The 27,201-nt window shown below is 31.9% G+C and overlaps 1 protein-coding gene across 8 annotated transcripts in view; it reads left to right on the top strand.

Annotated features, from left to right (window-relative positions):
* The window catches only part of Shoc2 (SHOC2 leucine rich repeat scaffold protein), an 86,190-nt gene extending 61,807 nt beyond the window's left edge, over positions 1 to 24,383 (top strand). For all 8 annotated transcript variants that reach the window (XM_005320671.5, XM_078050355.1, XM_078050568.1 and 5 more), the window contains 6 exons: positions 12,434 to 12,564; positions 16,342 to 16,530; positions 18,980 to 19,102; positions 20,267 to 20,404; positions 20,693 to 20,810; positions 22,302 to 24,383. In XM_005320671.5, the coding sequence (XP_005320728.1) occupies positions 12,434 to 12,564; positions 16,342 to 16,530; positions 18,980 to 19,102; positions 20,267 to 20,404; positions 20,693 to 20,810; positions 22,302 to 22,510 (908 nt within the window). In that variant the 3' untranslated portion in view covers positions 22,511 to 24,383. The remainder of the gene's footprint in view (positions 1 to 12,433; positions 12,565 to 16,341; positions 16,531 to 18,979; positions 19,103 to 20,266; positions 20,405 to 20,692; positions 20,811 to 22,301) is intronic.
* Positions 24,384 to 27,201: the final 2,818 nt, after the last annotated feature.

Here is a 27,201-nt window from a genome sequence, read left to right as displayed (position 1 = left end):
ATTGTCTCTTTTCATTGTAAGTGTACCAGAACGTTTTAACACCCCTTTCATTATTCATCAGTACTCCTAAAGTAACTATCATTCCTTGGCAACAATCTCTGCCATTTACTTCCAGTTTGAGCAGTACCAGGATTACTGAGAGCTCATAGTATGTAGGAAATGGGGAGGGGCAGCTTGTTGCAGTTAAGTAAGAGAGTGCTTAAAAGCATACTTAGTTTTCTGATTTAGCCATTAGTTCACCCTGTTGAAGAATAAAAAGTACATTCTTTCGTATAAATATTTTCTAAGTCAAGAGTTAACTATGAATGGACAAAATTATTACAAGACATTTTGATTCAGACTGAACCTGATATCCTTAAATGTTTCTGGGATTTCTGGTGGTTTTATGACATCTTGGAGACTAAGGGTCTGAAGTAGGAGAAATATTTTACTTTCTTGTTTTGTATCAAAATTAGATAAAGAGAAATAGGCAACAAACCTTGCCTTCAAGGAAAGTTCACAAAGGTCCTTTTTTGTTGGAGTGGGCTCTGAAAAATTGTTGTAGTAATATGTAAGTAGAGTTTTAGGTAATTGTAATGTAGCTTATGTAGCTTATTTAACAACTTTACTATTTTTTTTTTTAATGATGGTTTTCTTTTTCTTTCCTTTTTTTTTTTGACTTGAGTTTTTGGTGACTTTGATTTGCTTTTTTTTTTTTTTCAGTTTGTTTACAGGGTGGGGAAAGATATTTTTGTCATTTCATCTTTAGAACTGTGTTCTTTCTACTAATTTTTTGCTCCTTTGTTAAATAAGATCAAGAAGACTTAAGTTAGTCTTACTCAAAAGTTAACACTTAATTAACTTAAAGGTGCTGATTATATTTGCTGAAATGGAAAGCACCTAATTTTAATTCATAGCCATTTGATTTCACCATATTTTGAAAATCTGACAGCATAAGAAAGCAAGCTGTCAAAGTTAAGCAAACTGCCAGGGATTGACAGTGATTACCCTACATTTATTTATAGAAGCTCAGCAATAGTGATTTTATTTCTTAGTTGCAATGACTATATCTTGATTTCTAGGTTGCAGTTTAGCTTATTGTTAAAACCACCCATTGAAAGAAGTTAGAGACAAACCACTGTAGAGGGAAAATTATAATGTCCAACTTGGGATGTCACTTTTTTTTTTCCTGGTGTAAGAGTTTTGTTATTTCATCCTTAATTTTTTAACTTATTTTGTTGAGAGTAATGGATTTTGGCATAATTGTACATGACTCTTTGAATATGCCATGCTATAAAGTAAGTGATAAGGCAAGGGCAAATGTGATTTTCTCCATCAAGATTGCTCTCTCGTAGATAACATTTTATAAAATTTTATAAAATGTAGCTCCTTCCCACTCTCCTGAAAAGGAGAATGAAAAAAATTAGATTCAGGAAAGATGGAGGTACCATTTTTGGTACTAAATAATAGCAAGTAGCAATTTTACAACATCTGCTTTATTTGGTCATTTTTAAATGCTAGGAATCTTCTGATTCTCGAAACAAGATTTGGTTTTGAAAGAGAAATTTCAAGAATTTGGTTCTATTTACTGGGCTTTTGAGTTGATAAACATGTAGGATTTGATTTGATTACTAACCTTTGTTACCACAAGGTTTTTAGATTCAGTGAAAGAAAAAAAAATTACATTCATGTCCTGTTCTGCTGTAAAAAGTAGATGAGACATATAAGTTGGTAAAGCAAAATTATGGAGTCTTTCCACTATTAATAAGCATTTTATTCTTATGGCAAACTCCAAAGAGACCTTGGTGACTGCTGTCAGCCATTATATTACATTCTATCATGTTTCTACCACAGGGAAAACAGTGGTATGAAGAAGAGAAAGGGAGGGCTTGTACATTTCTGGTTCATTTCTTAAAGTTGGCTGCCTGTTTTTATCTTCAAATATGTACAAATTAAAAGTTTGTTAGAAGATTTTGAAGTTTTAAACATTAATGCATATTGATCTTACAAATTAATGGGTTTCATTGTAACATTTCCATAGGTAAATATATGTTGCTTTAATCATATTCACCCATCCCTACTATCCCCTTACTTCCCCTCTTCTCCACTTCCCCAGGGTCCCTTCCCCTTCGCTATCTCTTGTAATTTCTCTTCTACTTTTTTTGTTCTTGTTAGTTTTCACATATGAGAGATAACATGCATACTTATCTTTCCCTGTCTGGCTTATTTCGCTTATTATAACTTCCAGTTCCATACATTTTCCTGGAAATGACATGATTTTTCTTTATGACTGAATAATATTCCATTATATATTTGTACCAAATTTTCTTCATCTTCTCATCAGTTGACAGGCACATAGGCTGATTCTATATCTTGGCTATTGTGAATAGTGCTGCAATAAAGACAGTTGTGCAGCTGTCTCTTGTATTCTGGTTATACACCCAGGAATGGTGTAACTGGATCCTCATACCTCAAATTTTAGTTTTAAGAATCTTAACACTATTTTCCATGGTGACAGTACTGGTTCATTCACATTCTTACCAACAATAAGGGTTCCTTTTTCCTTTTTCCTTCATGTGTTGCCAACATTAGGTCCTCCCCCGCCTGTGGATTTTTGTTTCCTTTTTTTTTTTTTTTTTTATTATAGCCATGCTGAATTGGGTGAGATGGAATGTCAAGATAGTTTTGATTTGCATTTCTATGATGGCTAAAAATTATCATATTTATTAATCGGTACTTTGTACTTCTTTAGGGAGTGTCTGTTCAGATTATTTGCCCATTTTATTTTCCTTTTTTTAAATTAGAGCATTATAATTTACATAGTAGTTGGGTTCATTTTGATAAAATCATACATGCATGGAATTTGATTTACTCCATTACACCCCTTTTCCTTGCTCTTTTTTCTCCCTTCTTTCCTTCTACCTATTCTCCTTCCTCTACTGACCTTCCTTTCACCTATTTATTTTTGATTGGTGCTTTCTTCATATAAAGATGGAATTACCTGTGATTTTGTTAATTTCATTCCACATTTTCTCTCCCTTTCTGTCATTCCTTCCTCTCTCCTTCTTGATCTCCTCCTACTTCACTGGTTTTCCCTAATCTCTGTTATCTAATCCCTACCCTTTTTTCCCCCTTATTTTGATCGAGCTTCCCAGTATCAAAGAAGACATTTGACCCTTAATTTTCTGAGTCTGGCTTATTTCACTGAGCATGATGTTCTTCATTTCTTCAACTTACTGGCAAATGCCATAATTTCATTCTTCTTTATGGCTGAGTAAAATTCCATTGTGTGAATGTATCTCATTTTCTTAATCCATTCATCCATTGACCGACATCTGAGCTGGTTTCATAATTTGGTTTTTGTGAATTGTGCTCCTATAAACATTGATGTGGCTGTACTGCTATAGTATGTTGATTTTTAGTTTGCATAAATACCAGTGAGTGGAATAGCTGGGTCTTGTGGTGGTTCCATTCCTAGTTTTTTTTTTTTTCAGGAAAATTCATATTGCTTTTCAGAGTGGTTTTGAGTGGTTGTACTAATTTACAGTACCATCAACAATGTGTGTGTCTTTTTCCTCACATTCCTGTTATCATTTATTATTTGTATTCCTTTTTTTACAAAAATATTTTTAGTTGTAGATGGACAAGATAACCTTTATTTTTTTTAATGTGGTACTGGTGATTGAACCGAGTACCTCACACATATGCTATGCAAGCATTCTACCACTGAGCCACAACCCCAGCCATATTATTTGTATTCTTGATAATTGTCATTCGGAAGTGAGATGAAATCTTAGTATAGTTTTAATTTGCATTTCCCTGATTGCTGGAGATGTTGAATTTTTTTTCATACTTTTTTGGGCCATTTTTGTTTCTTTTGAAAAATGTCTGTTCTTTTGCCCATTTTTTAAAATTATATTATTTTGATGTTTTGAGTTTTTTTAAAAATGTATTTTGGATATTAAACTTTTGTCAGATCAATAACTAACAAAAATCTTCTCTCATTATGTAGTTTTTCTATAGTTTGCTGAATTTTTTTAATATACTTCTGTTTGATAATTCTTGCTTTTATTTCCTAATCTATTATGAGTTCTCTTCAGGAAATCATTGCTGGTGCATATATTTCGAAGTGTTTTCCATACATTTTCCTTTAATTGTTTCAAGGTTTTTGGTTGTTACATTAAGGCCTTTGATCCATTTGGAGTTAATTTTTTGTGCAGGGTGAGGTGTTAGAGACCTAGTTTCATTCTTTCATATTTTGATATACAGTTTTTCCAGCACCATTTCTTGAGGAGACTCTTTGTGCCAATGCATGCTTTTGGCACCTTTGTGGAGAATCAGATGGCTATAGATGTGTGTTAGTGTCTTCTGCTCCATTGATTTAGCTGGCTGTTTTTATGTTAATCCATACTGATTTTATTACTCCAGCTTGATGTAGTTATATTTTGAAATCGGGTAGTGATGACTCCAGCCTCAACAAAATCCACAAAATTTTGCTCAGGATTACTTTGACTATGCAAGGTATTTTGTGATACCATTAAACTTTGGGATTGTTTTTTCTATTTCTATGAAAAATGACATTGGTATTTTATTGAGGATTACATGGAATTTGTAGATTACTTTTAACAGTATTATTTTTTTCTATTCATGAACGTGGAAGGTGTTTCCATATGCTAGTGTCATCCTTGATTTCTTCCTTCAGTGTTTTATAATTTTCATCATAGAGGTCTTTCATCTCCTTGGTTAGGTTTATTCATAGGTATTTTGTGGATTTTGTTGAGGCTATTGTTGAGGCTACTATACTCATGAATACTGTACTATACTGAATGAGTGGAGGAGATTGGATGCCCTTATTTCATTCTTGATTTTAGAGGAAATGCTTTCAGTTTTTCCCCATTTAGTATGATTTTGGCTATAGTTTTTCTGTATGTGGACTTTATTATGTTGAGGTATTATCTTTCTATATGTAATTTTTTTTCAGGATTTTTATCATGAAGGGATGTTGAACTATAAAAAGACCTTTCTGCCTCATAGAGATGATCCTGTAATTTTTAATTCTCTTTATGTGCTGTATTATGTTTATTAACATGTATATTTCAAACCATCTTTGCATCCTTGGAATGAAACCAACTTCATCCTGCTGTATGATTTTGTTAATGTGTTGTTGAATTTGATTTGCAAGTATTTTCTTGAGTTTTTTTGTATCTATGTTGGTCAGGGGTATTGGTTTATAGTTCTCTTTTTTGTTGTCTTTTTTTTTTTTTTTTTTTTGGTAGCAGGGTAATGTTGACTGTATGGAATTAGTTTGGAAGGTTTTTGCCCTTTCTACTTAAGGGAATAATTTGAAGAACACTGTTGATAGTTCTTTAAAGTTTGGTAAAATTCAGCAGTAAATCTGTCGAGCCCTAAATTTTCTTTATTGGGAGATATTTATTTAGATGATTTCTTTATTGGTAAGAGTGTCATATCGAAGTCACGCAATGTTTTTTGAATTGGAGCTTATCTCTCCCTTTATGTCAGTAGTATTTGCTTATAAAATTGGGAAATTTGGTGCCCTGACTTCTCTGTGGATTATTTACTTAACCGATGTGTAGTGAATTTCTTGTATCATCTGACTTACTTTGACCTCCCATCTATTTTGTTGGCTATGAGTATAGCTGCTTCTTGCTTTCAGATGCCATTTGTTTAGAATATCATTTTCTATCCTTTGACTTTCAATCTGTGTATGTCTTTTCTAGTGATGTGAGTTTCTTCCAGGCAGCAGATTATTGGATCTTTTAATGCAGTAGTCAATCTGACTCTTTTAATTGGGGAATTAAGACCATTTATAGTCAGGATTATTATTACAAGGTATATATAAATCCTGTCATTTTGTTGTATGTCTTTAATTGTTTTGAGTAGTCTTTTTTTCCTTCATTCATCTTAAAGTTTTGATGGTTTACTAAATTTTTCATGTTTGGTTTTTTAAAAAATTTTTTAATTTATATATGACAGAATGCATTGCAATTCTTATTACACATAGAGCACAATTTTTCATGTCTCTGGTTGTATACAAAGTATATTTGCACCAATTTGTGTCTTCATACCTGTACATGATCATCACATTCTACCATCCTTGCTAATCCCCTGCCCCCTCCTTTCCCTCCCACTCCTCTTCCCTATCTAGAGTTCATCTATTCCTCCCATGCTCCCCCTCCCTACCCCACTATGAGGCAACCTCCTTATATCAGAGAAAACATTCAGCATTTGTTTTTGAGGAGATTGGCTAACTTCACTTAGCATTATCTTCTCTAACGTCATCCATTTACCTGCAGATGCCATGATTTTATTCTTTTATTGCTGAGTAATATTCCGTTGTGTATATATACCACATTTTTTTAATCCATCTATTGAAGGGCATCTAGGTTGGTTCCACAGTTTAGCTCTTATGAATTGTGCTGCTATAAACATTGATGTGACTGTGTCCCTGTAGTATGATGTTTTTAAAAGTCCTTTGGGTATAGACCGAGGAGAGGGATAGCTGGGTCAAATGGTGGTTCCATTCCAAGTTTTCCAAGAAATCTCCATACTGCTTTCCATATTGCTGCACCAATTTGCAGTCCCACTAGCAGTGTATGAGCATACCTTTTCCCCCACATCCTCATCAACACTTATTGTTGTTTGTATGCATAATAGCTCATTCTGACTGGAGTGAGATGAAACCTTAGAGTGGTTTTGATTTGCATTTCTCTAATTGCTACTAATAATGAACATTTTTTTCATGTATTTGTTGATTGATTGTACATCATCTTCTGAGAAGAGTCTGTTCAGGTCCTTGGCCCTTCTATTGTTTGGGTTATTTGGTGTTTTTTTTTTTTTTGTGCTTAGCTTTTTGAGTTCTTTATATACCCTATAGATTAGTGTTCTATTTGATGTGTGAGGGGTAAAGATTTCCTCCCAAGATGTAGGCTCTCTATTGACCTCACAGATTGTTTCTTTTGCTGAGAAGAAACTTTTTAGTTTGAGTCCATCCCATTTATTGATTCTTGATTTTAATTCTTGTGCTATAGGAGTCTTATTAAGGAAGTTGGGGCTTAATCTCACATGATGGAGATTAGGGCCTACTTTTTCTTCTCTTAGGTGCAGGGTCTCTGGTTTTAAATTCGTAAGTCCTTTGTCCATTTTGAGTTGAGTTTTGTGCATGGTGAGAGAGAGGGGTTTAATTTCATTTTGTTGCATATGAATTCCCAGTTTTCCCAGCACCATTTGTTGAAGAGGCTATCTTTTCTCCATTGCATTTTCTTGGCACCTTTGTCTAATATAAGATAATTGTAGTTTTGTGGGTTAGTCTCTGTGTCCTCTATTCTGTAACATTGGTCTACCAGTCTGTTTTGGTGCCAGTACCATGCTGTTTTTGTTCCTATTGCTCTGTAGTGTAGTTTGAATTCTGGTATAGAGATACCACCTGCTTTACTCTTCCTGCTTAGGATTGCTTTAGCCATTTTGAGTCTCTTATTTTTCCGGATGAATTTCATAATTGCTTTTTCTATTTCTATGAGGAATATCATTGGAATTTTGACTGGCATTGCATTAAATCTGTGTAATGTTTTTGGAAGTATGGTCATTTTGATAATAGTAGTTCTGCCTATCCAAGAACAAGGTAGATCTTTCGTCTTCTAAGGTCCTCTTTGATTTCTTTAGGGTTCTGTAATTTTCATTATATAGATCTTTCACCTCTTTAATTAAGTTGATTCCCAAGTATTTTTATATTTTTTGAGGCTATTGAAAATGGGGTGAAATATGATATGTCAAGAACTATGCAATGTTTTGAACAACCAATAATAAAAATTTTTTATTTTTTATTTTTTTTTAAATTTTTTTATTGGTTGTTCAAAACATTACAAAGCTCTTGATATGTCATATTTCATACATTAGATTCAAGTTGGTTATGAACTCCCAATTTTACCCCCCAATTACAGATTGCAGAATCACATCGGTTACACATCCACATTTTTACATAATGCCCTATTAGTAACTGTTGTATTCTGCTACCTTTCCTATCCTCTATTATCCCCCCTCCCCTCCCCTCCCATCTTCTCTCTCTACCCCATCTACTATAATTCATTTCTCTCCTTGTTTATTTTCCCGTTCCCCTCACAACCTCTTATGTGTAATTTTGTATAACAATGAGGGTCTCCCTCCATTACCATGGAATTTCCCTTTTCTCTCCCTTTCCCTCCCACCTAATGTTATCTGTTTAATGTTGATCTTTTCTTCCTGCTCTTCCTCCCTGCTCTGTTCTTAGTTGTTCTCATTATATCAAAGAAGACATTTGGTATTTGTTTTTTAGGGATTGGCTAGCTTCACTAAGCATAATCTGCTCTAGTGCCATCCATTTCCCTGCAAATTCCATGATTTTGTCATTTTTTAGTGCTGCATAATATTCCATGGTGTATAAATGCCACATTTTTTTTATCCATTCATCTATTGAAGGGCATCTGGGTTGGTTCAAATTTATCATTTCATGTCCTTCTCGCCTTTAGAGTTTTTGCTGAGAAATTGCTATTATAAAATGAACTTTGCTTTTTACTGCTGGAAATTTTCTCTATCTTCTGTAAAAATCCATAAGCACTTTATTTGCATTTCTGTTAGGGCACTATCATATTCCAGTTATAATAGTTATTTGTGAAAATATGTCACTGCACATAAGCTTGAAAGAATAGACTATGTCTGTGTTTGGTGCTGCGCTTATATACAACATTTAAGCAGTATCCAGATTGATAGGGTTAGATTATATCATGGGGAGCCTTAAAAGCTAGCAAAGAGTGCTTACACATAATATATTAGGAAAATAGGTCGTTTTTTAGTTTTTTTCCCCCTCATTTGAATGATTTATCCCAATCATTATGGCATAGGGTAAAGTTAAAAACTACCCTTCTAGGCCATGTATTATAATGATTTTGTTTTTTAGATGATGAAGGAAGAAGGAATTAAAACCAGGACAGATATGAGTTAATGTGTTTTGAACACAGAATTTGATTGACTTGAAGGGGATGAAACACATTTTAAAACATTTTCAACCAAGGGGATAAATTTTTCTTTGCTAAACATATATCGCAGTACAAGCTTCAAAATTAATGTTTCTCAATTTTTATTTTATTACTAGAAGTTTATTAAAAATAATCAAATGTGTGTTATATGCCTAGCTCTGCTCTAGGGTTCTGACAGTAGAGAACTCAAAAGGGTCTAAAAAGAAATAAAAATAGCATTTATAATTGGTACAACCCTTGGATATTAGGAGCACAGTGTTATAAGTGCACCACTGCAGCCTCTTGAGAGGTGGGTAGAGTTAAGTCCGGGAATATAAATTTGTAGAAGTTAAGTATCAGGAAACTGTCTTGGAGATTACTAGAATAAAATTTCTGAATGTTTTTATTTTGTTTTTTAGTATGCAGATGGTTTATACTGTTCATAGTCATTTTCCCTTGTGGTCTTTACATTGATAAGTTATCAGATTTCCAGCTGAAAAATAGATCAACTTAGAAGGCACAATTAATAGTGAAATAACTATAATAATTTGATTTGAAATGTTTTGTTGTGAGAATTGCATCTTGTAAACAAATTGAAACATAAGACATAACAATCCCCTGTAGACTTCAGAAATATGTGAACAAAATTAACCTAAATTATGAGTTTGATAGTATTATAGGGTCACTCTATAATGTAGCTTATCTGAAATAACTTATGAATGCTTTACCAATGTTGTAACTGGCCTGAGCCTAAGATTAAAGGCTAGAATCAAGTAGCCTTTATGTTAGAGGCTAGAATTAAGTAGTCTTTATGGGAGAAGAGGACATTTTTGAGCTATAAAAACTAGTTGTTATAGTTCAAACTATAACAAAAATGTTATAGTTTGAACTATAACAACTAGTTATTTGTAAATCAACCCTTGGTTTTTTAAGATACCACAAAGTAGACATCACTTTTAAAATTTTGAACCAATATATGGGACTATTTAGAGAATTATCTGACTTTAAGACATTTTTTTTCAGGTTTTCTTATTGTCATGTGATTCAGCATGTGAATGCTGCCTTTTAAATACCTTATTAAGTGACATTCTTAAAGGAAAAGACTGCAGCATATTTCCGAGCTTTTGGTGTTTACAGATTTTTACATCTACATTTTCAGAACATTTCCAGTTAAAAGTATAAATTTTATGCTGTGTGTGTATCTATATATGGACTTTCATGTATGTCAATATAGACTCTAGTCTAAAATGTCACAAAAAGGGTATATACTGCAAATTGTCAACAGTAGTATTATCTTCTTAGTGTCAAATATTTATCCATAAATAAAGACTTGATGGTAGACAGATCACAATGTATTTTTTTAGTTATACATGACAATATGTTTTGATATTTTTATACAAATATGGAGTATAATTTTTTTAACTTAAAATGAATTTAGAATTACAGATTTTCTCTTTATCCAAATGCTTTTAAATTATGAAACACTTAAGAACATTCAGGAAAATGTGGACCAGTTGAGAGAAAAAAATTTAACTGTTCTTTCACAGTTCTGCCATTGTGTCTTAACGTTCTACATTGTTAGTTTTGATGCATTTTTTTCCTTTTTTGCATGCATGTTTTTTACATTATTGAGATCATAAAATGCACAATTTTGTTACTTTTTTCCCCACTTACTAACTTGGAAGTCTTTCACATCTTTAGATTCTTTGTAATAAAATTTTAATAGATTATCGCAAAAATCATATAGACATACATAAAATAATGATTTGCATTTAATATCTGTCATGTCAGTCATGGTACTAAGTATCTTATCCCAATTGTGTGTGACCTTAGAGCAGCCGTTTCAGGGATTCAGCATTATCTCTACTTTGTGGATGAGAAAACAGATTCAGAAATGTTAACAACTTCCCCATTGTCACATACGTAATATAACACTTTGTTTTTTCTATTGTGATGCCTTCAATTTAAGTATTCTTTTTCTGTTGAACATTTAGATTGTTCCCACTTTTGCTAATATACACACAATTTAACATATTAAGTCATAGGTTATTTTACTTTTTGTCAATCCAACTTTTACTGTGTTCAGTGTCATAATGCAGTGAAAGCAGTAGTAAATATTTTTGTCTGTATTACTAACCTCTAAATTCTCTGGAGCTTTGGAAAGTCACCCAAACCTTTCATTCCTGTCCCTCCTTCAAAATGAATACAGTGTACCAGAGTGACCAGAAAGATGCTAGTGAATTTCCTTAGTTAATTTAGAAAATACTTTAAAGACAAAATAATCTTTTCTAAGTGGTAGTTTTATTGTTGCTTTTTTATTCTATTTTATGGATGTTGGAATCTTATTTAATAGGAACCAGCATGCTTTTGGCCCAGTTTTCTAACTGTTGAAGTATCAGTGAGCCTAACTATAGTTATACTTGGAAGAATTGAAATGATTGCTGAGTTTTTCTGCATTATAGTTGACTTATAGTATAGACTCATGAGAGGTTTTTTTTTTTAATTATTGTTAATGACTAATTCTTAGAAAATGTAGAGAGTAAAACACCAATTAATCATTTTCATATAACTTTAATCAGCAAGAGGGAAAGAGATGAAAAGTAGATTAGGGTTACGAGGCATAATGATTGTCCTCTTAAATGCTTAATTTATGCTATCAATTTATATAAGCAATATAAGCGTCAAAAAGAAAATTTAACAACTTTTTGAAAAATGATCCAACCAAAAAGAAAGAAATGGACAGACACTAGAAGGTTCTGAAAATTGAAAGCTCACAAAATATTTGTTACTAAAAATTTAAGTGTGACGTACAGATCAGACGTCATTTCTATATTTTCTAACACTGGAAAAGAAAATTTAAAAGTAAATGCAGCATCTGGCATTTTAACCTGGCCTGTGTAAGAATGTCATAGCAACATTTGTATCAAAAAACTTATATATATATACATATACATATATGTTATTTGGTAAGTTTAATTGGATTTGAATCTCTTATGATAGTCGATGTCGTCATATTCATTTAAGTAGCTTATGTGTGTTCTTGTCTTGAGAGTAAAACTGGAAAATGCCTGGAAAAGCAAACACTTTTATATTTATTCATTAATGGCTAATATTTGCTCAAGCAGGATTTGCTTAGATTTCTTTAATACAGATGTATTTGTGTATGGTGCTCAGAAAGTTTCTGATTCTATCATTTCATATTTTCACATTAAAGATGGTCAACCTCTGTAACTACTTGTTACAAATTCAATCTGAAGATTAGATTATTAAAGGGTGCCAATACTTTCTAATAGGTTACTTAAAAATTATAGCTGCATATTTCATTATTTCTCTAATACAAGTTCCCTAGTTCTAGAAGATAAAAAAATTGTAATCCGATCACTAGCCTGTGACAGTAAAGAGGTTTATTATATTTTCAACAAAATAAATTCCTTTTCTATTTACAGGAAACCTGTCCAGTTTAAATCGTCTTGGTCTGAGATACAATAGACTGTCAGCAATACCCAGATCACTAGCAAAATGCAGTGCGCTTGAAGAATTAAATTTAGAGAACAATAACATTTCTACTTTACCAGAGGTAAGAAATAGATTAGAAAACATGAATTGATTAAAATAAGCCTTCAAGAGAACTCGGGGAAATTCTGAATAGCTGGGTAAATAATTTGATGACTGAGATTGTTTAAATAACAAGTATGCTGTATAGCTACCACTAAGATAAAAATTCCAAAGAGTAAAGAAAGGATATAGGGAAACAATTTTTTAAATATGGAGAAGGCAAAAATCGGAAGGAAAATTAGTGTGCTGTAGACCCCTGTAGCACTATGAAAATCTTTCTCATATCATTTTGGACATTAACAGTAAAAATTCTTAAAAAAAAAACTGTATGGCTAGTTTTAAAACTCATCTACCCTTCCCAGTTCCTTATAAAAAGGTACTATAGCAAGATGATAAATGGCAAGAATGATCTTGATAGAATATACTACTTATTATTAAAATTAATATTAGTTGCACCTCTCATGTGACCTAAATTATTACCCTAATGATGCAGTAATATTGAAGTCTTTGGTATGTGACAGTCACCAAAATCTGTCATTTTTTAAAACATTACTTTTAACTTGGGTTATGTTGTTTATATTTTTAAAAAATTTCATTTATTTTGCCTTGGTATTGATTGGGTAAGATAGAACACTCTTTTTAAATTGTCTTTCTCAACAATGAAAGAGAATTTCACTCAAATGTTTGCTTATGTTTATTCAAGCAATAAACAATAGTTTTAACAAATCGAATTGTGGACTCAATAATTGATAGAGCTTTTGAGAAGTCTTTCCCTCTCTCAATTAAAAATGTCTTATGTAAGTGGCCCTACAATGTTTTGACTTGCTCATTTTTCTCTGTGTGTTTCATATTTAAGCTTAAAATATGAAGAAACATTTGGACAGATGAAGGCAGTAGAATTTATATCAACTAATTTATATAAACTCACTTTCTTTATTAAAGGAATGGGGGGAGAGAGAGAGTGAGTGAGTGTGTGTGTGTGTGTGTGTGTGTGTGTGTGTGTGTGTTAGTTTTAATTTGGGTATCTGCATTTTCATAAAACAGCTTGGCCAGGGTTTAAAGATGAGTTCTACCAGGCAAAGTGGTGCTTGCTTATAATCCTAACTACTGTAGAAACTGAGAAAGGAAGATTGCATGTTTGAGGACAGCATGGGGAATTGAATAATATTTTATGTCAAAATAAAAAAATAAAAAGGACTGAGGATGTAGTTGCGTGGTCAGAGTGCCCCTGAGTTCAATCTCTAGTACTAGTGGGTGGTGAGGAAATGAGTTTCCCACAATTGCAATTTCTAGGCTATATTAGTTCATTAAGACTGTTATGACGGTATCTTACCTGTGACAAAAGAGTACTTCTGTTAGCAGGTTAACTGGGATAAGGAAAAAATCCACAGATATCAGATACAGCCCTGAGAACCAGAATATCTGGATTTTTGTCTTTCTGTGATAGTAATAATTTAGTTGGTCAAAATAAGGGAGGTTCTGTTGTTTAATGTCATCCCTCTTTTCTAATGGATGACCTGTATCCATAACAGGGTAAGCAATTAGCACATTTACTAGTTTTTGTTGAGATTCTCTTTGGATGTGATTTGTGAGCTTAAGTAAGAGTCACTGCTTTTAACATATGAATATGCCTAAATATAAAGACTGGGTCTACGTAGAAATTCAAAAAGTGGAAAATTTAAATGTGTGTGTGTGTGTGTGTGTGTGTGTGTTTATTTAAATGTTTTGGGTTTGTTGTTGTTGTTGTAGTTAGAGCATTATAGTTATATGTAGTAGTTGGGTTAATGTTGACAAAATCATACATGCATAGAACTTGATTTTAGTTCAGGTTCCTCCCTTTTTGCCTTCCCATCCTCCCTCTCCCATTCTCCTCCTTGTAGGCTAGTGATCTTCCTTTTGCTCATCAACTTGTTTATTTTTGATTGATTCTTTCTACTTATTCATAAAGTTGCAAATCCCTGTGTTATGTTTATATATGCATATAGCATGATTTTTTTAAAAATTCATTTGCGTTTCCTCTCTTCCCACCTTTCTTCCTCTGGTTCACGTTCTACTCTGCTAATTTTTTCTTTATCTTTTTGATAACTAATCTTCCCTTCCTTCATTTCCTTATTTTCCTGTAGCTTCCACATATGAAAGAGAACATTAGACTCTTAATTTTCTGAGACTGGCATATTTTTCACTTAGCATGATGTTCTCCATTTCCATCCATATTTTTCTATAATTTAAGTTAAAATTTTTTTAAAAAGCAGTTTTACATTTGAAAAACTGGTGGTCTTCCATATCTTCCCTGTCCCCACATATGCATAGCATTCCCCATTATAAACATCACCCACCAGGCTTCATACCTTTGTTAAAATCACAGTTTATGAATCTATCTGGATATATTATAGTCTCACAAAGTTCATAGCTTACATTAGAGTACACTCTTGGCATTGTAGATTACATCCATTGAAACAAATTTATAACAACATATCCACCATTATAATATTAAGGAAATTCACTGCCTAAATGTCCTCTGTGTGCTGCCTATTTGTTCCCTCCTTCCACCTAATCCCTGGTAATTATAAATCTTGTTTTATTTTTTCCCTCCTCTTTTTTTTTAAAAGCACTACCACATTCCTCAGGCATGGAAATATTAGCCTCTTTTTATTTTTGATAAGAGGATTCTGAGGTAGGGTCACAAGTTCAAGACCAGCCTGGGCAATTTAGTGAAACCCTGTCTCAATTTTTTTTTAAAAAGGGCCAAGGATATAGCCCAGAGGTGGAGCACCCCTGGTATTTCCCACTACTGAAAAATGGAGAAAAGAAGAAAAAAAATTAGTTTGCTCTACGCCACAAGCTATTAAAAGATAAGGCCAGAATTCAAAACTATTTGAATAACCAATACCAGTGTTTCCTAAATATTAGCATACAAGTCAGCATAGAATTTTGTTATAATGCTTATTAATTCTGTGGGAGTGGGATCAGAGTTCCATTTCTAACAGTCTTCCATGGGATACTAATGCTGCTCTTCCTTGATCCAGCTTAAATAATTAGAACCTGTTCTGTATAATTTATTATTGATGATATACCAGTTGTGCATTATTTTCTAATTCCTTCTAAAAAGTTTAATGTTCTTAATGGCAGAGATTCTTTTATATTTATACACTTAGCACTCTTTTTATGTAGTGGGAAACTAAACTAGGAAGAGATGAGGTTATGTGGTAAGTACTTGTTTAATAGATACTTGTATTCCCCTCAAATTTACCATATAAAAAAGGAATGTGTTGTATAATATCAGGAAGTATAATCATCTTATTTAGTATTCCTTAAAAGAACCATTAAATTATCGAATAATGATTTACTCTGTGCCAGGAATGATGTTAATCTTAATACTAATTTAGAGAGAGGTATATAACTAAAACCTAGATAGGATTGGTTACATTCAGTGGCAGAGCCAGAACTCAAACCATAACTGTCTATTTTAAACTAAAACTTCTAAGCAGTCTCAGACTAGCCACCCTTGGTACTTCTCACTCACAAATGCATTCTTTATGTCATAAAGTGTTTTAAATAAACTGAATCCAAACAATAGCGGGGGCGGGGAGGGGGGGCTTTTTCTACACATTTCTACAAGGCAAGGCGACAGCGTGTTAGAACTCACTAGTGACTGAAGTGTCTTAGAACAAGCCTAACTGGTCTCTATGGGTCCTTACCTCCAAGGCCCTTTGAAGTATTTGTGTTTGGAATTTGCTGTGCTATTCAAATTAAGTTTGTTTCAGTTCTATGTATTTATGCTTATTTTGTTTTTTTACAGAGTCTTTTATCCAGTCTTGTGAAACTGAATAGCTTGACCTTAGCTAGAAATTGCTTCCAATTGTATCCAGTGGGTGGTCCATCTCAGTTTTCTACCATCTATTCCCTCAACATGGAACACAATCGAATCAATAAAATCCCATTTGGAATTTTCTCTAGAGCAAAAGTATTAAGTAAGCTGAATATGAAGGTAAGCTGTATCAGAGGACAGGAGGTGTTACAAATGCATTTGATATTTCTATTTTCTCTATTGGTATGGATAATGTGTCCTTTCACCTTATAACAAAATAACAAAGGATATTTTGGGACAGTTTTTAAATCAGATAAAACAGTCTCACAATTGTGTATACCCTTAGGAATTAGTCCTCAAGAAATAATAATGAACATGGTTGTAGGTATGTTTATTGCAGAACATTTTTAAAGGCACCAACTTATTACTACTATTATGGATTTAATTTTTTTAAAGTGGAATACTGTGGAGCTGATACTCTTATATAGAAGAATATTAAGTACTAGTTACAATATTATTAGTTTATTAAGCATTAGGAAGTTATAGCATGTAAAAAAAAAAAAATTCTTTCCGTAGTTTTTAAAGCTGTTTTTCATATGCTTAATTACATATTGAATACTTAGATATTTAATATATCTAAAATGTCTTTGGATATCAGAATTACTTATGGGTGATCTGTAGTTTATTTTTGCTTATCTATATTCTCTATACAGTGAATGGATCTCACATGAGTAATAATTTATTGTGAAAGAGGTAAAGAAATGGTGATTTATCTAGTCCAATAATTTAATTTGTAATAAACTTTGCACACAGAGAAGACAGCATATTTGGCCACATAACTAATTCATGGCTGACGTAGGAATTCAGGAACCTAGATTTTCCAATTTTAGGTAGACAGTTTTTTATATCATATCATGCTACATCTTTTTGTCCTTGATGAACCATTCAACATAATTATTGTTCTTTATAATTTAAATTTACAATTTCTTGATTCTGTCTATACTTAGTCATAAATATAGTATGTATCTTTTATGATAATTCTTTGGAAGTATATAATGACTGAAGCAGTGTAAATTAAAAATCTTACCTCAATAAAAAATTTTAATATGGCTACATAATTAATATATGCAGTAATAGTAATATGGTGGTAAACATCATTAATTTTGTGTGTGCATTTTATAGTAATAGTTTTAGAACATAGTGGTCTAGATATTCACTAGTCTTTGCATTTGATTGTACATTTTTATGAATTTGACATTATTACAATATGTTAGCTTGGAAAGGCTTCTTGTTTTCAGTAAAATAGGCTCAGTGGTAGAGCGCTTGCCTGGCATGTGTGAAGCAATGGGTTTGATTCTCAGCATCCCACATAAGTAAATTAATAAAAAAAAATAAAGGTTCATCAACAATTTAAAAAAAAAACAACTTTGTACAGCACTTCGCCTTGTTATTCAAACTTTATAAATGTTTAACACAGCTTTCTCTTGAAGAAATAAAAATGAAGCTTGATGTTTTCTTTCTCATATAACATTTATTTTCCCAAAGTAAATCCTTTTTAAGGAAAATACTTTGTTACATTGTACCTTTTGGTAGTCTGGGCAAAGATGGATGTTAAATATTTTTAATAAATTTCAGTGTTACAAAACAAAAACTTGATTTTCAAATATATGTTCACTAATTGGGATTCTTCATATTGATGATTCTGTGTAAAATGAGACAAGTAATCCATGAGTATTGCAGAACAATTTTTAAATATACATTAACAAAAGAACGTAAAATAATTTCAAGACCAAGAGCTTAACATATTGGCATATTGATACCCAACTGGGACAAAGGTGTTATCACCCTTTCCCTTTACCAGTGTAATAGTTTATTTAGAGTTGTTATTGATGAAAGGGCATCTTAAAAGTGAATATGTGCCAGGTATGGGCTACACGCCTGTAATTCCATCAGTTTAAGAGGCTGAGATGAGAGTATTGTAAATTGAAAGCCAGCCATAGCAATTCAGTGAGACCCTGTCTCTATTAGAATACAAAAAGGGGTTGGGGATGTGGCTCAGCGGTTAAGTGCCCCTGGTTTCAATCCCTGATTTAAAATAAATAAAGTGCAAGCAGGAAAAAGGTCATGTTTTTATTATTTAGTGATGAATGTATCCTATCTTCTGCTTTACTATTCAGCATCTCTTCAATTCCTGAGCTCATCTGGGTTTCCTTTTGGACCATAATATGTATCTTCTTTCATTGTGCTCATATTTAATTTGAACATTCATTGTTTTTTTTTTTGAGTGGTTTCTGTACATTATTGTGAAATAAAGAAAACATCAAATGTATCACTATTGTTTTTGAAATCTCCAGTGGTTTCTCTGTATAGTATTTTTGTATTTCCATTATTAATATTCACATAGGAAGCAAACTTCCTCTTTAAACTCAAAGCAAAAGCATACTTACTGTACCAAAAAAAATCTTGGAAGCTTGTTGCTTTTGTTACTGCCTTTTTTATTTTTTCCTCCCTGATATCAAAAAGGAGAATAAGGCTTCTGTTTAAAAATTGTCTTCTTTCCCAAAAGAAAGTACATATGGAGCTTTGTTTTAATGGTTCCATATGGAATGCTGCTTTTTGTCTTTGCCAGGACAATCAGTTAACATCACTTCCTTTGGACTTTGGAACTTGGACCAGCATGGTAGAATTGAATTTAGCCACTAATCAGCTCACAAAGATCCCTGAGGATGTATCTGGACTTGTTTCTCTTGAGGTGAGTGAGTACTAATGAACATTTAAAACTTCTTGGTCTCTTCCACAGTTACCTCACTTAGATAGTTTCAAGTTAACAATTTCTCTTTGAGTGAAGATCATAATTAAAATGATCATAATAAGAACTCTCTTAAACATATGACTCTGTTAGGATGATGAGGCAGGCATTGGATTAATTAGTTAAGTTTAATACTACTGAATAAAAACTGTACTGTTGTTTACCAAAATAATTATGGATACTTCAGATAGGCTTTTAGAACCTTTTCATCTATGATTCTGACCTAATTTCCATCCTAAATCACTCACCTGCTATTTGTTAGAAATTTTCCTGTCTGTTTAGTCCAGTTGTTTCTAGCATCTCAAATTCCCTCCTCATCCTCTTTTTTCTTTTAAAATTCTTTCCCATGGTTAAAGTCCATCTCATTGTCACCTCCTCAGTCGAGGATGATTGCTTCTGCCTCTAAGTCCCTAAAGTTTTCATTAGTAAAGCTTATTAATAGTACTTACACTGTTTTAAATTTTTTCCTGTATCATGTTTTTTAAAATTCCTGTTTAATTTAGTAAGGTGAAACAGTGTTGTGTGGTTGAAAGCATGGGTAAAATAAGAGGATATAAAAAATTAGCTAGAATCTTTTGAAAGTCTTTCTTAGTGTTTGTTCCATCTCCCCACCTCCAATTTTCATTACTGTCTCCTACTCTTCTGGTAGTTTATAATTTCTTTCAAAACAAGGACCATCTTCCTCAGCCTCCCCTTCCCCCCCCTTTATATCTTTTAGAATGCCTTGAAATGTAGTAAATACCATGAATGATAACAGCAGTGGGTTGATTGTAAGTCAGTTGCTACCTTCTTAAGTGATCATTTGCAACAGATGGTTTGTTAAGACATTTGTAACTATTTTTTATTTTTGTGATTTAGTTATAATGACATTTCTTTTTCACTTTGAATTTGACATTTAAAAAATTTCCAATAACTAGTGGGCTTTAAAAATTTTTAGGATACTAAATTGAATGTTATTTAATCAAATGTTACCTACCTATAATATTCACTGTTTAGAAAATTAGCATTTCTTATAAATTTTAAGCCACACAATGGTAAAGAAGTATATATGTATGTATATAAAATTCCATTTCATGTGTTGTCAAACTGTCAATTATTTCTCTGTAGGTTCTAATATTATCAAACAATCTTCTGAAGAAGCTTCCCCATGGTCTTGGAAACCTTAGGAAGTTAAGAGAGTTGGATCTAGAGGAGAACAAATTAGAATCTTTGCCAAATGAAATTGCTTATCTTAAAGATTTACAGGTAAATCATGCTAGTGGCCTTATAGTTGTATGATTATAGTTTTTTGGAATTCGTTTTTCTAATTCTTAAACCAGATAGATAGTTCTGTTACAGGATTAGGGCTGAGTTTTAAATTTGTGTAATCTGCATTTGTCCTAACAAATGATATTTTTTTGAAAGAGAATCCTATAATTTAATTTACTCACCTGATTTAATTTCCCTATTTTATTCTTTTGTAGAGGTATTATTTTAAATTTATATCAGTTGTAGAAAATGTGTATATAACTATTTTTATTGTTAATTTTTTAGAAATTAGTCTTGACAAACAACCAGTTGACCACTCTTCCCAGAGGCATTGGTCACCTTACCAATCTCACACATCTAGGCCTTGGAGAGAACCTACTTACTCATCTTCCTGAGGAAATTGGTAAGAACCCTATGGATTATTAACTCTACTAGTAATTTGTTGTTATACTTTCAAACAATATTTCAGATAAATTTGTTTTTGTAAGTTGAGTTTTTTGTGGAGTACCAATGGTTAGTGTTAGTGGGTTGTTTGATGTTGTTTGTTTCCTTAGGGGGTGTTAGAATTAATACTACATTTGAGAATGTTTTAGTACATCTCTATTTCCAATGGATTTTATGTCATCTCAGTTTAGCAGAATTATTTTGTCTTTTCTAAATTTGAAAAAAAATCGCATAGATTTGAATCAAATTAGTAATTCTTGTAGCAAAAGAACATTTCTTTATGAAGCTTTAGGATTAATATTAATGTTTGATTCATATCAATATTTGGGTGTATATTGGAATTTTGCCAAGTCTTTTTATATGCACTATTTCATATAATTATCATGACCACCTTGAATTTTTTATAGTGCAAGTTGTAATACTGTTTTACACAGAGCTAATTAAGGTCACCTAGTAAATAACTGAGTTCTTAATAATTCTATGTATATTATTCTGCCTTCAAAAGTGTATTGCCCCAGAAGCATTATAGATTAGTAGTTAAGAATTTTGGAGATGATAGGCAATTTAAAAATCTGACTCTGGCACTTCCTAGTTTTGTGACTTTGGATAATCTACACAAACTCAAATCCTCAATCTTCTTACCTGTAAAATAAGCATAATAGTTATTTCATATAGGGTTGTTCTAAAGAGGGGTAATATTTTATGTGTAAAAGAAATTCATTACCTGCTAGCTGTTATTTTTACTGCTTAATAAATAGTTACTATGAATCCATATTTTGATGTTTAAAGTTGAAAACGCATGAAGCAACTTTCTACTTAAATTCTTATTTTTACTCAGCTGGCCTCATTAAATTGGTTAAGAAGTTTGCCTTCAAGGTATGACCATCTTAAGATAGTCTTAAGAAAATTTTTTGAAAGACTGCATGAATTTATTTTGGTTTATTGTCAAATGTGCAGTAACTTTCTTCATGAAAGATTTCTATAAAGTAACAAAAACAAAAACGTTTTATGAGAAATGAATAATAATTTCTCAATGTATTATGAGCAATTATAACATTGTCTATAACGGAATTGTGATTACATAGACACTGAATATATAATAATCTCTTTTCTAGAGTTTAATACACACACACTCATACACGCGTGCATGCCAAGCTGTCCCAGAGAGATTCTCTGAAGTTAGAGCATTTTCAAAAAACTAAGTTTAAAAACCAACCATAAAAGAGGAGGTTCAGATTACATTGATAATGGAGTGTGACCTGGTCATCGGGGTTTTTTAAAAAAAATCTCCCCAGCTGATTTTAATATGCAATGAAGTTTGAGATCCATGGTTCTAAGAGTTTTAAAACAGAGAGAAGAGTAGGAAATATATATAATGCCTAGGATGTTCCTACTTGAACTTTTGTAATAGTAACTAGTTTTAAGTTACTTATTTTTTTTTTTTAAACAGGTACACTGGAAAACCTAGAAGAATTGTATTTGAATGACAACCCTAACCTTCATAGCCTTCCCTTTGAGCTGGCTCTCTGCAGCAAACTTTCAATCATGAGTATTGAGAACTGTCCACTCAGTCACCTTCCACCTCAGATTGTTGCTGGGGGACCTTCTTTCATCATTCAGTTCTTAAAAATGCAGGGTCCATATCGTGCCATGGTCTGATACAAAAAAATCTGCTGGTCCCACACACTGTTCAAAATAGACTGCCATTAATGTTTCATATCTATATCTGTATCTATTTATGTAGATATTGATATATATGGCAGATTTATAAAGACTGCATTATGTGTTTCTGCTAATAGAGGAATTATAGCCATTTAGATTTTTTAAAATTCTGTACAAAAGGCTTATAAGTTTTCTTTGCTGAAATTGATGTTTTTCTGTTTGTAATCTGATATGCCAGTTTGCTTAAAAATTTGCCAACAAATTATGAAGTTATTAAATTTAAGGGACAGGAGTAGTATAGTTAGATATGTTTATCTTAGGAAAAATAATGGGCAAACGATTTTGTTGCAACTTTTCGTATACATTTCCCCATTACCAATTATGAGATCTTTATAGTGAAATAGGCCCTGAAGGTAGAATTTTTCTTTAACTTATTTTGAAATTTGAGATTTAAATTTTTATATATTGTTTACAGTCAGAGTAAATCACTGGATTTTTGTTGTTGTTGTTTTTGATTTGCTCTGTTATAATCAGTCAAATAGAGTTTTATTCTCTGTTAAAGAATTTGCATCAGTTAGTATAAATATTAAAAGATATTTGCTCGTTGAAACAACTGGCAAAGTGAAATTATACAAAGATCTATAATTCCTTTAATTTTGATTCCTTTATGAGTTTGTGAAGCAAAATATCTGAAATGAGTCTTTGAGTAAGGGGAGGATCTTGAGACCTTTCCTGTTTTAAATGTTTTCTGAAGTTTAGGGGAACAGATATTTGTAGTGAAAAGGAGTTTTTGTTTTGGGATTTTTTTTTTTTCATTCCTAAAAGTCGCAGATCCACAAAAACAGAAAAAATTGGCAAGTAAATAAATTACACATAAACACATTCTATATATGTATATACAATGCTATATAGATATGTATTTATTATATCATAAACTACAATAGGTAACTTTAAGGATTTCTCCCTATCCTTGTACAATGAAATGAATGTCTTTCTTTGAAAACTGCAATATATGTACGTTTCAAGGTTATTTAACAGTGTACTATGGTTTTATATCTTGACTTGCCTTGTACATCTTTCAGTTCTAAAATATCTGTCTAAGCACAATATCTTCACACTGTGCTGTATTGCTGCTGAACTAAATGCACTTTTCCCCATGTATGGGGCACTGGCTTCAAACAATTCAGTTCAGTACCATTTCTTTTAATCTCATCTTTTCTTTCTTGATAGTAATATGGTTTTGGAAAAGAGGAATATCGCACAGAAGCCATTGGTAGCTCAATGGAAGTTATGTAAGGCATGCATGTATATTTGATACATTTTCTTTTGCTTTACTGCCTTTAAGACTAGCAGAATTGTAAATGTGTGCCCCTTATGTAGTACTCTTAACTTTTGGTAGTATTGGTCCAAGTCAGTTTAATTGAGGAAATTCACAAAGTAAGTGCATTCTGGGTATCATCCAAAAAAAAATAAAAACACTTCCCACATAATGAATAAGTATTATATAATTACATATTGCTGCTTTTTTTCCCATTTAGATAGACATTACGTTCCAGACCCCCCCAAATTTTTTTTTTTTAATTATGATATTAAGATAGAGATTTGGGCTGTTTTGCTCTTATAGGCACTCAAATTCAGGACTAGGTTTGAGGTCAAACCTGTGTTCATAATTGACAATTTTATAAGGAACAACTAAAAAATGGAAGGCAGGTGAAGATATAAAACCCTAGAATGCTTAAATGTGCTGTAAAACTATTGTAGATGTCACTGGATTTTACCAAGTAATATCCTTTCTTTTTTCCATCTACTGTGGCTTTTCAGTTAAAATTTTGTTTATAAAAGGAATTTGTTTATTACAGCTCTACCTAGAGCTTGTGTGTATGTGTGGTTTTTTTGAAATTTCATATCCAAGTATGTTTATATATTAGAGTGATGGAACTTGAACTTTAAAGGTAGTAACCTAATGTCTTTTCTTGGAAAAATATGGTTGTTTCTCAGAATGAAAATAGTTATAATTTTAAGGCAGTTTGTTTCTCCCACCTTTGTTTATGTAAATCTATACTAGAAGTGCAAAGTTTAAAATTATCCCAATCTTACATGTAGAAGTGGTGTTACATGTAAATAGTGTATAGCTGAGGAGTTATTAAAAAAAAATTAAGACACATAAAACATGTCTTCTCTATGGATGCCACCTTGTAAGAGCCCATTAATTTAACCCATTAATTTAATTACTTCTGCTGAAACTAGAATGGATTTTTAGGATGTCATTGCAAAATCTAGATATTCAATATTTATAGTTTGAAAATAATAAGGGATGTTGTTGAATGATTACTTATGAGCTAATTTTTTCTGAAATTGCAATGGGACTAATTGGCATATCTAAAAATTATACTTTCTTCTAAGGAAATTATGTTTAGTCTCTGATGCTTAGTAAATGAGATGGTCAGAGAATTGTAAAACTGTTGATCTAAATGTTGCTCATTGCTAATCTGAAGCAGTAAAACGGCAATAGTGATATCAAATAGTCCTCCTTTTGTGGGAAGTTATTACTTCCTAAATTCCAGATGATTATTTCATACCGAAAGAAGGTGGAAATGCTAAATAATTTATGAACTTCATGAAAACACTATTAGATTTTAAAACGTGTCAGAGGTAAAAAATATTAATTTATTACTATATTAAAAGGTGGGTGATACAATTGGAATGAGCTAAAAATTATAATTGCACGTTTCTAATTTTTCTGTTGAATCTGTCATTTAAAAGATAAACTCTTCTGCATCAGGTTATCTAGTTCTTCTGTGATAATTTTTGTTCTAATCTTTTGTTTTACATCTGTTATTTCTAAGCCGTGTATATTAGAGTCTTAAGTTTTAGCTTATAGAATTCAGCATGGCTTTTTTTTTTTTTCTTAATAAGTATGGGTAGTAAGTGTGTAAAATGGGACACTTTTCAAATGGAAAGGGAAGGAGGTACTATCAGTAGTTATTCTGGGCCAATAGTCAAGTTTCAGAACAATCTCAAGCAAATCAGAATATATGGTTATTCTTGTATTATTAAAATTAGATGAAAGCAAATAGTATAATCCAAAAGAAATCGAATGAATTCCTAAAATCCACCAATATTAAATTTAATGAATAACTCTGAGGAAAGGTCTTTTTCTGCCTGCACCAGAAGAAAGATAGCATACTAATTATCTTAGCTAAAACTTTTCTCCTTCTTTATTCTTTTGATTGATTTGGTTAGCTTCACAAGTCATTCAGACAGTTGGAAAACGCATGACAATCTAGTCTGAGAATTTGAGTATGTAAAAGTAGTTATATTAATTCAGTATCTAAAGGGGTATCTTGAATGTTGTTTAGAAAATGAGAATGTTTTTTAAAATAGATGTCAGTGCTGTTACTAAATAGAATGCCTCTGGTAACACTAATTCTGAGGAAACATTTCTGGGTTTATTCTTAACTTTGAAAATATGTTAAAAATAAAAAGGGTTGTTTTAGTTTTCACTTTAAAAACTGGAATTGGTTGTCATTACCCTTAAATACTTGTATACACTTGTTAATTTCCCACTGACATTACACATTATATATATAAACTGCTTTGTGTGTAAATACCTGTTTGTGATCAAGACTTTAATTAGATAGTAGTTTATAGTATCTCAGACTAGGAACATTCTCAAGTTTGGTAGGAAAAAGTCTCCTCCATAGTTGCAGTAGTTGGAACAGGGCTGTTGTGTAACAGATTCTAGTTTATGTAGTGTACAGCAACATGACATCTTCTGGAAAATGTTCATTCTTAGATTTGTATATTGTGACAGTATAATAGTAGATGTCAGATGTTAAACAAGTAAAATTCCTTTTTTAACAATCAGTATGTTACTTCAAATTTCTGACTGAAAAGGAGAGAGTCTTGAACTAACACCCCCCACACACACACACATACACACACACTTACACAAGGTCCTAGTTTGTTGACAAGAGATTATCTTTGTGCAAATTATTAAAGATCTATTCTAACAATTCTAATAGCAATGAATAATATTTAAATGGTGATATAAGCATTTTAGATATTAAAGTACTTCTATAAATTATTGGACAATCTGATTTGAGCTAATGGGTGCTTTATCAGTAACCATCAAATTTTCTATTATCTAGGTTAAATTTTATCATTACTGGTGTCATTTATGCAGAGTATATTACATGTTTACTTATTTTAATATTAGTCTAATAGAAAAATAAACTAACATTATAATTTTTCCTCATTTACTGTTCTCCCACTTTAAAACTCATTTTTAAAATAGTTTGAAAACTTGTTAAATAAGAATACAACAAAGTATTCACAGTTTGAATTTTTCTCTAGTAAAGATCAGGTTTTCACTATCTAATGACATTTGTACTGTTAAATACTTAGCTATGATTCAAGGCTTAAAGGTGTAAACAGCCTTTAAATATGTATTTTTTAACCTGACTTATATTATTGACTATTTTGACTATATAAAATTATTTTTATTTGTAAATGTTCTACCAGTGAGTCTTTTAAAAATAATTCTAATGGCATGTAACTGAAGCTGGATATGAAATCATTTTTTTTTTTCTTTTTGTGGTGCTGGGGATTGAACCCAGGAACTTATCATGTGAGGCAAGCACTCTGCCAACTTGGCTATATCCTCAACCCCATAAAATCAATTTTCA

The sequence above is a fragment of the Ictidomys tridecemlineatus genome, chromosome 1 (genome assembly GCF_052094955.1).
Source record: "Ictidomys tridecemlineatus isolate mIctTri1 chromosome 1, mIctTri1.hap1, whole genome shotgun sequence".
NCBI classification, from domain to species: Eukaryota; Metazoa; Chordata; class Mammalia; order Rodentia; family Sciuridae; genus Ictidomys; species Ictidomys tridecemlineatus.
The sequence above is the reverse complement of the archived record's forward strand: the minus strand, read 5'-3'. Positions and strand labels throughout refer to the sequence as shown.